A 13,415-nucleotide genomic window follows, 5' to 3' on the forward strand; every position below is an offset into this window, starting at 1 on the left:
AAAGCTAAGGAATGGGGTAGCAAAACCACAGCAGCCATACTAATTAAAGCTGAGGAATGGGGTAGCAAAACCACAGCAGCCATACTAATTAAAGCTGAGGAATGGGGTAGCAAAACCACAGCAGCCATACTAATTAAAGCTGAGGAATGGGGCAGAAGAAAAGTAACCTCTTTACCCTCTACTCCCTCAAACCCTACCAGGTATCAATGTTCTATCTGAATGTACTGAACTAAGTGGCCTGGAACCCAAATGGTCCATATAAACAATCCAGCATGTTTTAGAGTGCACACTTTTGTCAGTAGCATTGTGTCAGGAGTCCCAACTCCAAGGACTACGCTATTTTACTGTTGAACTATGACTTCTTTCTTATGAGTACAAAACCCTTCTATTACAAAGGAGAGATTTTAGTGATTCGGGGGTTGTTAGTGTCCCTCTGTTCCTCCCCAGCTGCTCATTTAACTTTCCCCTCACATCCTACAGAATGGGTTCTATATTATAGTCTGCTATAAACAGGAAAACTGCATTTAATAACAATAATAATCATAATCTATTTTGTAGACCTCTGGGAATCCATTGATTCAAGAGTTGAAAATAATATGGAATTCTAAATGAGGGAAACAGATTGTTTAGTCTAATCAGTACAGTTTGTGTTGAGATATGTATGTGTTGTGTGTGCGAGTCACGCTCCTGCTTCTATTTGAATGCCAGTGTATAAACAGACATAGTCTCTGCTAAGTGACCGGAATGCACAATATTAATTCCTGCAAGCTGTCTGTTTGTCTGTGTATCTGCCTCGTGATGTGTAAAACAACCAGCTCTCTTAGTGCTGGTAACAGGGACTGACTAGCAGAGAGGCTGAGGTATGTCTCTCACCATGTTCATTTTGACATAAAGTCTATAAACGAATACTTGAGCCGGTGAAAAATATGTCTATGTACTTGAACAAGATACTTGACCCCTAATCTGCTCCAGGATCTATCATACTACTATAGTAAATCACTACCTATATTACTACTATTTTATACCCTGTAAAACATCACATTACACTACACCTATCATACTACTATGACTGACCCTGTAGAACAACACCTATCATACTACTACTATGACTGACCCTGTAAAACAACACCTATCATACTACTATGACTGACCCTGTAAAACAACACCTATCATACTACTATGGCTGACCCTGTAAAACATTACATTTACATTTAAGTCATTTAGCAGACGCTCTTATCCAGAGCGACTTACAAATTGGTGCATTCACCTTATGACATCCAGTAGAATAGTCACTTTACAATACTACTATGACTGACCCTGTAAAACAACACCTATCATACTACTATGGCTGACCCTGTAAAACAACACCTATCATACTAATATGGCTGACCCTGTAAAACAACACCTATCATACTAATATGGCTGACCCTGTAAAACAACACCTATCATACTACTATGGCCCTGTAAAACAACACCTATCATACTACTATGACTGACCCTGTAAAACAACACCTATCATACTACTATGACTGACCCTGTAAAACAACACCTATCATACTACTATGGCTGACCCTGTAAAACAACACCTATCATACTACTATGGCTGACCCTGTAAAACAACACCTATCATACTACTATGGCTGACCCTGTAAAACAACACCTATCATACTACTATGGCTGACCCTGTAAAACAACACCTATCATACTACTATGACTGACCCTGTAAAACAACACCTATCATACTACTATGGCTGACCCTGTAAAACAACACCTATCATACTACTATGGCTGACCCTGTAAAACAACACCTATCATACTACTATGGCTGACCCTGTAAAACAACACCTATCATACTACTATGACTGACCCTGTAAAACAACACCTATCATACTACTATGACTGACCCTGTAAAACAACACCTATCATACTACTATGACTGACCCTGTAAAACAACACCTATCATACTACTATGACTGACCCTGTAAAACAACACCTATCATACTACTATGACTGACCCTGTAAAACAACACCTATCACACTACTATGACTGACCCTGTAAAACAACACCTATCATACTACTATGACTGACCCTGTAAAACAACACCTATCATACTACTATGGCTGACCCTGTAAAACAACACCTATCATACTACTATGTCTGACCCTGTAAAACAACTTATTTCACTGCACCTGTTCAGTGTCCAGTGTTTTCCTCCAACTTTATTAATCCGTTTGTTTCTTGCATTACTTACACACACCCGGGAATAAGTATTGGAATATTAATCGCTGGGTACTCACCGGCCACCTTACCTCCCAGAATATCCTGAGACGCCAGAACAATGGACTAGCTTTTTCGGTGAGGCAAGGATCTGACGTGGCGGGGTCTTAGTGAGATTAAGACGCAGGGCGAGCTGTCCTCCATTACTGAGCATACTACTCGTCAATGTTCAATCATTAAAGAACAAACTTGACGAACTCAGAGCGAGGATGGACTCGATCCTATAACATGCTCTGTTTTTCTGAGACTTGGTTTTCCTCCAACATCCAGATGGATTATATTTAACCAGCGGGTTTTACAGTTTTTCGAGCAGATAGGAAGGAAACTCTCTGGCAAGAGCAAAGGTGGTGGGCTCTGCTTTATGACCAACACATGGTGCGACGGAGGAAACGTACAGGAACTTCTGTTCCCATGACTTGGTCATCAAATGTTGCCCCTTTCGAGAGAGTTCTCAGGAATTACCGCCATGGCTGTGTACGTCCTGCCCCAAGCCGACATCAAAAAGGCTCTCAAAGATCTTCAATGGACCCTGGACATTCATTGTTGTGGGGGACTTTTACAAAACTCATTTCAGAACCAAGCTCCCAAATGATTACCAACACATTGACTGTCTAACTCATGGAAATTCTACCCTTGACCACCGCTACACGCCGTCTTTATTCCGTCTTTATTCTCCCCGTTGTCGTGATTTTACTTTCAATAATCTGATGATTGTTATTTATTTAATCCACTACGTTTAATTGTTACCCGATTAAATTAATCGTGTAACAATTAACTCATTAGGATTCAGGGCACCACGGAAGAGTTTGTTTAAAGAGTTACCATCTCCTGAATTAAACTCTATAAGATATATATCTATTACATCTCCTGAATTAACCTCTAGTGTCGAGCAATCCCGTATCCGGGAGCGTAATCATAGCCTCAAGCTCATTACCATAATGCAACGTTTCCTATTCATGAAAATCTTCTCATCCGAAGAAAACTGAAAAATACTGCAGCTGGAGATTATGCAATAATTGCGACGGAGGACACCAAGCGACCACCTGGTAAATGTAGTCTCTTAGGGTCAATCTTCTAATGATATGCCTACAAATACGTCACAATGCTGCAGACACCTTGGGGAAAATGTGGAAAAGGTAAGCTGACTCCTAGCTCCTCTATAGCCATATAAGGAGTCATTGCCATGAGGCGGTTTTATCTGTTTTTTTTTCTGTAACATCAGTTCTGTGGCACTCACAGACAATATCTTTGCAGTTTTGGAAACGTCAAAGTGTTTTCTTTCCAAAGCTGTCAATTATATGCATAGTCGAGCATCTTTTCGTGACAAAATTTCTTGTTTAAAACGGGAACGTTTTTCATCCAAAAATTCAAAGAGCGCCCCCTATATAGAACATTTACATTTACATTTAAGTCATTTAGCAGACGCTCTTATCCAGAGCGACTTACAAATTGGTGCATTCACCTTATGACATCCAGTAGAATAGTCACTTTACAATAGTGCATCTAAATCTTAAAGGGGGGGTGAGAAGGATTACTTATCCTATCCTAGAAGAAATTAAACTCTAGAATACATATCTATTACATCTATAAGTTATCTATCACATCCATAAAACAGTCAACGTGTTAATCATAACCTCTTATCATATCGTCATTCTAAACAGTCGTAACCTCCTGCATCTGCAAGAACCCCAGCCTTACTTATGATTCAGTACTACACAAATTGGTTTAATTATTTATTTACTAGCTAACAAAATAAAAACACAGAATAAACATACACCCTTTACATGAGAAAAAGGTCCCTATTGGACTGACAAAATATGACGGCTTGTTACAACATAGACAGAGAGGGGGGCACACTTATCATCGAGGGCACTTCAGAACTATTCTCACAGTAACATTAATCATAAAGCACACAAACCACCGCCCATTTAGAATAAGAAATCATGAATGTATTTACGTGTGGGTGTCTTTCACTGTTGTGTTGTCCTGAACAGAACTAGAGTTCACTCTGTTCCATTCGCTCCTGGAGCTGAAGAAAAGCCACCAGCCATGCCGATGGTTCCAGTGGGATGATGAGAATAGTGTACTAGGGGGATTTGATGGTTTGAAGAGTTTGAGATATTTAGGACAGCCAATCAGCTGATTGTCTGAGAGGGGAGTTTGTAGCCTCTTCCTCCATGTGTTGATTATTCAGGGTTCAGGATTCAGATTCACAGGAGCTGCAGCTCGCTGTCTCTCTGGTCTAAAGGAAGGTTTACTTCTCCAACTTGTGTTGAGGTTCAAAGTTCCAACCCTTTTAAACATGTAGCTACCCTAATCACATTTCCTGGTCTAATATTAATTTCAAAACCAAGGCTTTTTATGCACTTTTTCCAAAAGGGATGGTTCCGTCAGCCTGACATGCACTCCGATCTCACTCGGGGCGTGTCTACTTACTTATGCATAGTTTATATTATCTTATATCTCCTAAAATAACATTACTATACAGGGAATATACTTTCCAAGTTACAGTATGTCATCCATACAGTTTTTAATGACATCACAAAATCAAAACCAATGTTACATTCTTTTTTTTCATTGAAAAATTGTCTGTGGATAACAGACATTCCTTTGGTTGAAAAGAGAGAAAGAAAGTCCTCTTCTACTTACAGTGGGGCAAACAAGTATTTAGTCAGCCACCAATTGTGCAAGTTCTCCCACTTAAAAAGATGAGAGAGGCCTGTAATTTTCATCATAGGTACACAACAAAATTAGAAAAAAAATCCAGAAAATCACATTGTAGGATTTTTAATGAATTTATTTGCAAATTATGGTGGAAAATAAGTATTTGGTCACCTACAAACAAGCAAGATTTCTGGCTCTCACAGACCTGTAACTTCTTCTTTAAGAGGCTCCTCTGTCCTCCACTCATTACCTGTATTAATGGCACCTGTTTGAACTTGTTATCAGTATAAAAGACACCTGTCCACAACCTCAAACAGTCACACTCTAAACTCCACTATGGTCAAGACCAAAGAGCTGTCAAAGGACACCAGAAACAAAATTGTAGACCTGCACCAGGCTGGGAAGAGTGATTTAGCAATAGGTAACCAGCTTGGTTTGAAGAAATCAACTGTGGGAGCAATTATTAGGAAATGGAAGACATACAAGACCACTGATAATCTCCCTCGATCTGGGGCTCCACGCAAGATCTCACCCCGTGGGGTCAAAATGATCACAAGAACGGTGAGCAAAAATCCCAGAACCACACAGGGGGACCTAGTGATTGACCTGCAGAGAGCTGGGACCAAAGTAACAAAGTACTGATGGTAATCAGTAACACACTACGCCGCCAGGGACCCAAATCCTGCAGTGCCAGACGTGTCCCTCTGCTTAAGCCAGTACATGTCCAGGCCGGTCTGAAGTTTGCTGGAGAGCATTTGGATGATCCAGAAGAAGATTGGGACAATGTCATATGGTCAGATGAAACCAAAATATAACTTTTTGGTAAAAAACTCAACTCATCGTGTTTGGAGGACAAAGAATGCTGAGTTGCATCCGAAGAATACCTACTGTGAAGTATGGGGGTGGAAACATCATGCTTTGGGGCTGTTATTCTGCAAAGGAACCAGGACGACTGATCCATGTAAAGGAAAGAGTGAATGGGGCCATGTATCGTGAGATTTTGAGTGAAAACCTCCTTCCATCAGCAAGGGCATTGAAGATGAAACGTGGCTGGGTCTTTCAGCATGACAATGATCCCAAACACACCGCCCAGGCAACGAAGGAGTTGCTTCGTAAGAAGCATTTCAAGGTCCTGGAGTGGCCTAGCCTAGCCAGTCTCCAGATCTCAACCCCATAGAAAATATTTGGAGGGAGTTGAAAGTCCTTGTTGCCCAGCAACAACCCCAAAACATCACTGCTCTAGAGGAGATCTGCATGGAGGAATGGGCCAAAATACCAGCAACAGTGTGTGAAAACCTTGTGAAGAGTTACAGAAAATGTTTGACCTCTGTCATTGCCAACAAAGGGTATATAACAAAGTATTGAGATAAACTTTTGTTATTGACCAAATACTTATTTTCCACCATAATTTGCAAATAAATTCATAAAAAATCCTACAATGTGATTTTCTGGATATGTTTTTCTCATTTTGTCTGTCATAGTTGAAGTGTACCTATGATGAAAATTACAGTTCCCTCCACTAGTCTGCGGTTGAGAGAAGGTCTGGCTATTCTCAACCATTTTCAAGCTGATCTGACCCATTGTGATCTCACAGGACAGTCATGACACCACCTACCACTGAGTTCCAAACTGACTCAGGAAGCAATGTCAGCACGATAACTGTTCGTAGGGAGATTGGTGAAATGGGTTTCCATGGCAGAGCAGCCTCACACAAGCCTAAGATCACCATGCATAAGGCCAAGCGTCGGCTGGAGTGGCATAAAACTCGTTGCCATTGGACTTTGGATCAGTGGAAACGTGTTCTCTGGATTTTTTAAATATGTTTTTTATTTTTACCTTCTTTAACTAGGCAAGTCAGTTAAGAACAAATTCTTATTTTCAATGACGGCCTAGGAACAATGGGTTAACTGCCTGGTCAGTTCCTAGTTCCTAGTCCAACACTCTAACCACTAGGCTACCCTGCCACCCCAATTGATAAATCACGCTCCACCATCTGGCAGTACGACGGACAAATCTGGGTTTAGCGGATGCCAGGAGAACGCTACCTGCTAGAATGCATAGTGCCAACTGTGAAGTTTGGTGGAGGAGGTATAATGGCCTGGGGTTGTTCATGGTTCGGGCTAGGCCTCTTAGTTCCACTGAAGGGACATCTTAATACTACAGCATACAATGACATTCTAGACGATTCTGTGCTTCCAACTTTGTGGCAACAGTTTGTCGAAGGCCCTTTACTGTACCCCCGTGCACAAAGTGAGGCCCATACAGAAATGGTTTGTCGAGACCGGTGTGGAGGAACTTGACTGGCCTGCCCAGAGCCCCGACGACAACCGTATCAAACACCTTTGAGCCCCTAACATGGCTAGTGTCGTGATATTATATTATTATATTATTAAATGAACTCTAATATTAGGACTATAGGCTGGCTAGGGTTATGATATTAACTCTGATATTGTGACATGCGTTGTTTGAAGGAGACCAAGGCGCAGCGTAATTTGTGGTCATCATATTTATTTCAATGAGAACCAGCAACAAAATAACAAAGTGAAACCAAAACGAACATACCGTTCCGTAGGCTACAAGAGCTGTACAAAAACAAGACTCCCCAACATAGGTGGGGGAAAAGGCCACCTAAGTATGATTCCTAATCAGACAATGATCGACAGCTGCCTCTGATTGGGATCCACACTCGACCAAACACAAAGAAATACAAAACATAGGATGTTCACCCAAATCACACCCTGACCAAACCAAATAGAGATATAAAAAGGCTCTCTAAGGTCAGGGTGTGACAAATATGAGGACTATAGGCTGGCTAGTGTCATGATATTAACTAACATTAGGACTATAGGCTGGCTAGTGTCATGATATTAACTAACATTAGGACTATAGGCTGGCTAGTGTCATTATATGAACTCTAATATTAGGACTATATGTTGGCTTGTGTTATGATAAATCTCATAAGGATCGGACCCTTTTTTTTCAATTTTTGCCTAAAATGACAAACCCAAATCGAACTGCCTGTAGCTCAGGACCTGAAGCAAGGATATGCATATTCTTGATACCATTTGAAAGGAAACACTTTGACGTTTTTGGAAATGTGAAATTAATGTAGGAGAATATAATACATTAGATCGGGTAAAATATATTTTTTAAATTCTTCCATCATCTTTGAAATGCAAGAGATAGTCCGTTATATGACTTAGGACTTCTTGCGCAATTTAGGTTTTGGCCACTAGATGACAGCAGTGGACGTGCAAAGTTTTATACTGATCAAATGAACCATTGCATTACTGTTCAAAATGTTGTATCAAGACTGCCCAAATGTGCCTAATTGGTCAATTGATAGATTTTTAAGTACATAACTGTGCACTCTCCTCAAAATCATAGCATGGTATTTTTTCACTATAATAGCTACTGAAAATTTGATAGTGCAGTTAGATTAACAATAATTGAAGCGTCCTGACTGTATAAGACATGTCTATGACCGGGGAAATGTTCTTGTTACTTACAGCCTCATGCTAACCATATTAGCGCACCGTTCCCTTAGAGGTTAAAGCCTGGCTGGAGATATGATATTAATTCTAATGTTGGTGACTTGGTTAATCATTCTGTATCACAGTGACTTGGTGAATCATTCTGTATCACAGTGACTTGGTTAATCATTCTGTATCACAGTGACTTGGTGAATCATTATGTATCATGGTGACTTGGTTAATCATTCTGTATCACAGTGACTTGGTGAATCATTCTGTATCACAGTGACTTGGTGAATCATTCTGTATCACAGTGACTTGGTGAATCATTCTGTATCATGGTGACTTGGTTAATCATTCTGTATCATGGTGACTTGGTGAATCATTCTGTATCATGGTGACTTGGTGAATCATCCTGTATCACAGTGACTTGGTGAATCATTCTGAATCACGGTGACTTGGTGAATCATTCTGTATCACGGTGACTTGGTTAATCATTCTGTATCACAGTGACTTGGTGAATCATTCTGTATCATGGTGACTTGGTTAATCATTCTGTATCATGGTGACTTGGTGAATCATTCTGTATCACAGTGACTTGGTGAATCATTCTGTATCATGGTGACTTGGTGAATCATCCTGTATCACAGTGACTTGGTGAATCATTCTGTATCACGGTGACTTGGTGAATCATCCTGTATCACAGTGACTTGGTGAATCATTCTGTATCATGGTGACTTGGTTAATCATTCTGTATCACGGTGACTTGGTGAATCATTCTGTATCACAGTGACTTGGTGAATCATTCTGTATCATGGTGACTTGGTGAATCATTCTGTATCACAGTGACTTGGTGAATCATTCTGTATCACAGTGACTTGGTGAATCATTCTGTATCACAGTGACTTGGTGAATCATTCTGTATCACAGTGACTTGGTGAATCATTCTGTATCATGGTGACTTGGTGAATCATTCTGTATCACGGTGACTTGGTGAATCATTCTGTATCACAGTGACTTGGTGAATCATTCTGTATCACAGTGACTTGGTGAATCATTATGTATCATGGTGACTTGGTTAATCATTCTGTATCACGGTGACTTGGTGAATCATTCTGTATCACAGTGACTTGGTGAATCATTCTGTATCACTGTGACACGGTGAATCATTCTGTATCACAGTGACTTGGTGAATCATTATGTATCATGGTGACTTGGTTAATCATTCTGTATCACGGTGACTTGGTGAATCATTCTGTATCACAGTGACTTGGTGAATCATTCTGTATCACAGTGACTTGGTGAATCATTCTGTATCATGGTGACTTGGTTAATCATTCTGTATCACAGTGACTTGGTGAATCATTCTGTATCACAGTGACTTGGTGAATCATTCTGTATCATGGTGACTTGGTGAATCATCCTGTATCACAGTGACTTGGTGAATCATTCTGTATCACAGTGACTTGGTGAATCATTCTGTATCACAGTGACTTGGTGAATCATTCTGTACCACAGTGACTTGTTGAATCATTCTGTATCACAGTGACTTGGTGAATCATTCTGTATCATGGTGACTTGGTGAATCATCTGGTATCACAGTGACACGGTGAATCATTCTGTATCAGAGTGACTTGGTGAATCATTCTGTATCACGGTGACTTGGTGAATCATTCTGTATCACAGTGACTTGGTGAATCATTCTGTATCACAGTGACTTGGTGAATCATTCTGTATCATGGTGACTTGGTTAATCATTCTGTATCACAGTGACTTGGTGAATCATTCTGTATCACAGTGACTTGGTGAATCATTCTGTATCACAGTGACTTGGTTAATCATTCTGTACCACGATGACTTGGTGACTAATTCTGTATCATGGTGACTTGGTTAATCATTCTGTATCACGATGACTTGGTGAATCATTCTGTATCATGGTGACTTGGTGAATCATTCTGTATCACGGTGACTTGGTTAATCATTCTGTATCACGGTGACTTGGTGAATCATTCTGTATCACGGTGACTTGGTGAATCATTCTGTATCACAGTGACTTGGTGAATCATCCTGTATCGTGGTGACTTGGTGAATCATTCTGTATCACAGTGACTTGGTTAATCAAAATCAAATCAAATCAAATCAAATTTATTTATATAGCCCTTCGTACATCAGCTGATATCTCAAAGTGCTGTACAGAAACCCAGCCTAAAAACCCCAAACAGCAAACAATGCAGGTGTAAAAGCACGGTGGCTAGGAAAAACTCCCTAGAAAGGCCAAAACCTAGGAAGAAACCTAGAGAGGAACCGGGCTATGTGGGGTGGCCAGTCCTCTTCTGGCTGTGCCGGGTAGAGATTATAACAGAACATGACCAAGATGTTCAAATGTTCATAAATGACCAGCATGGTCGAATAATAATAAGGCAGAACAGTTGAAACTGGAGCAGCAGCAGTCAGGTGGAATGGGGACAGCAAGGAGCCATCATGTCAGGTAGTCCTGGGGCACTGTCCTAGGGCTCAGGTCCTCCGAGAGAGAGAGAAAGAAAGAGAATTAGAGAGAGCATATGTGGGGTGGCCAGTCCTCTTTTGGCTGTGCCGGGTGGAGATTATAACAGAACGTGGCCAAGATGTTCAAATGTTCATAAATGACCCAGCATGGTTGAATAATAGTAAGGCAGAACAGTTGAAACTGGAGCAGGAGCATGGCCAGGTGGACTGGGGACAGCAAGGAGTCCTCATGTCAGGTAGTCCTGGGACATGGTCCTAGGGCCCAGGCCAGTTGAAACTGGAGCAGCAGCATGGCCAGGTGGACTGGGGACAGCAAGGAGTCATCATGTCAGGTAGTCCTGGGGCATGGTCCTAGGGCTCAGGTCCTCCGAGAGAGAGAAAGAAAGAGAGAAGGAGAGAATTAGAGAACGCACACTTAGATTCACACAGGACACCGAATAGGACAGGAGAAGTACTCCAGATATAACAAACTGACCCTAGCCCCCGACACATAAACTACTGCAGCATAAATACTGGAGGCTGAGACAGGAGGGGTCAGGAGACACTGTGGCCCCATCCGAGGACACCCCCGGACAGGGCCAAACAGGAAGGATATAACCCCACCCACTTTGCCAAAGCACAGCCCCCCACACCACTAGAGGGATATCTTCAACCACCAACTCACCATCCTGAGACAAGGCCGAGTATAGCCCACAAAGATCTCCGCCACGGTACAACCCAAGGGGGGCAACCCAGACAGGCCGACCACAACAGTGAATCAACCCACCCAGGTGACGCACCCCCAGGGACGGCACGAGAGAGCCCCAGCAAGCCAGTGACTCAGCCCCGTAACAGGGTTAGAGGCAGAGAATCCCAGTGGAAAGAGGGGAACCGGCCAGGCAGAGACAGCAAGGGCGGTTCGTTGCTCCAGAGCCTTTCCGTTCACCTTCCCACTCCTGGGCCAGACTACACTCAATCATATGACCCACTGAAGAGATGAGTCTTCAGTAAAGACTTAAAGGTTGAGACCGAGTTTGCGTCTCTGACATGGGTAGGCAGACCGTTCCATAAAAATGGAGCTCTATAGGAGAAAGCCCTGCCTCCAGCTGTTTGCTTAGAAATTCTAGGGACAATTAGGAGGCCTGCGTCTTGTGACCGTAGCGTACGTGTAGGTATGTACGGCAGGACCAAATCAGAGAGGTAGGTAGGAGCAAGCCCATGTAATGCTTTGTAGGTTAGCAGTAAAACCTTGAAATCAGCCCTTGCTTTGACAGGAAGCCAGTGTAGAGAGGCTAGCACTGGAGTAATATGATCAAATTTTTTGGTTCTAGTCAGGATTCTAGCAGCCGTATTTAGCACTAACTGAAGTTTATTTAGTGCTTTATCCGGGTAGCCGGAAAATAGAGCATTGCAGTAGTCTAACCTAGAAGTGACAAAAGCATGGATTAATTTTTCTGCATCATTTTTGGACAGAAAGTTTCTGATTTTTGCAATGTTACGTAGATGGAAAAAGCTGTCCTCGAAATGGTCTTGATATGTTCTTCAAAAGAGAGATCAGGGTCCAGAGTAACGCCGAGGTCCTTCACAGTTTTATTTGAGACGACTGTACAACCATTAAGATTAATTGTCAGATTCAACAGAAGATCTCTTTGTTTCTTGGGACCTAGAACAAGCATCTCTGTTTTGTCCGAGTTTAATAGTAGAAAGTTTGCAGCCATCCACTTCCTTATGTCTGAAACACATGCTTCTAGCGAGGGCAATTTTGGGGCTTCACCATGTTTCATTGAAATGTACAGCTGTGTGTCATCCGCATAGCAGTGAAAGTTTACATTATGTTTTCGAATAACATCCCCAAGAGGTAAAATATATAGTGAAAACAATAGTGGTCCTAAAACAGAACCTTGAGGAACACCGAAATGTACAGTTGATTTGTCAGAGGACAAACCATTCACAGAGACAAACTGATATCTTTCCGACAGATAAGACCTAAACCAGGCCAGAACATGTCCGTGTAGACCAATTTGGGTTTCCAATCTCTCCAAAAGAATGTGGTGATCGATGGTATCAAAAGCAGCACTAAGGTCTAGGAGCACGAGGACAGATGCAGAGCCTCGGTCCGATGCCATTAAAATGTCATTTACCACCTTCACAAGTGCCGTCTCAGTGCTATGATGGGGTCTAAAACCAGACTGAAGCATTTCGTATACATTGTTTGTCTTCAGGAAGGCAGTGAGTTGCTGCGCAACAGCCTTCTCTAAAATCTTTGAGAGGAATGGAAGATTCGATATAGGCCGATAGTTTTTATATTTTCTGGGTCAAGGTTTGGCTTTTTCAAGAGAGGCTTTATTACTGCCACTTTTAGTGAGTTTGGTACACATCCAGTGGATAGAGAGCCGTTTATTATGTTCAACATAGGAGGGCCAAGCACAGGAAGCAGCTCTTTCAGTAGTTTAGTTGGAATAGGGTCCAGTATACAGCTTGAAGGTTTAGAGGCCATGATTATTTTCATCATTGTG

At 41.7% G+C, this 13,415-nt stretch overlaps 1 protein-coding gene and 1 long non-coding RNA gene across 5 annotated transcripts in view; one reads left to right on the forward strand and one right to left on the reverse strand.

Moving 5' to 3' along the window:
- Positions 1-1,294: 1,294 nt before the first annotated feature.
- LOC127931626 (uncharacterized) lies at positions 1,295-2,170 on the reverse strand. 4 transcript variants are annotated; one of them, XR_008141957.1, is made up of 3 exons: positions 1,735-1,950; positions 1,513-1,697; positions 1,295-1,368 (listed from the first exon to the last, which is right to left on the reverse strand). It is a non-coding gene; the product is annotated as an uncharacterized LOC127931626 (long non-coding RNA). The 4 variants fall into 4 exon arrangements; XR_008141955.1 differs by having other exon boundaries at positions 1,302-1,368; positions 1,476-1,697; XR_008141958.1 differs by lacking the exon at positions 1,295-1,368 and adding an exon at positions 2,068-2,170 and having other exon boundaries at positions 1,419-1,697; positions 1,735-1,845.
- Positions 2,171-2,744: 574 nt separating this feature from the next.
- LOC118377883 (ciliary neurotrophic factor receptor subunit alpha-like) overlaps positions 2,745-13,415 on the forward strand; it is a 255,118-nt gene continuing 244,447 nt past the window's right edge. Inside the window, exon 1 of the mRNA XM_052526010.1 lies at positions 2,745-2,823. Coding sequence (XP_052381970.1) covers positions 2,745-2,823 — 79 coding nt within the window. The remainder of the gene's footprint in view (positions 2,824-13,415) is intronic.

Source organism: Oncorhynchus keta, chromosome 9 (genome assembly GCF_023373465.1).
Source record: "Oncorhynchus keta strain PuntledgeMale-10-30-2019 chromosome 9, Oket_V2, whole genome shotgun sequence".
Taxonomy (NCBI): domain Eukaryota; kingdom Metazoa; phylum Chordata; class Actinopteri; order Salmoniformes; family Salmonidae; genus Oncorhynchus; species Oncorhynchus keta.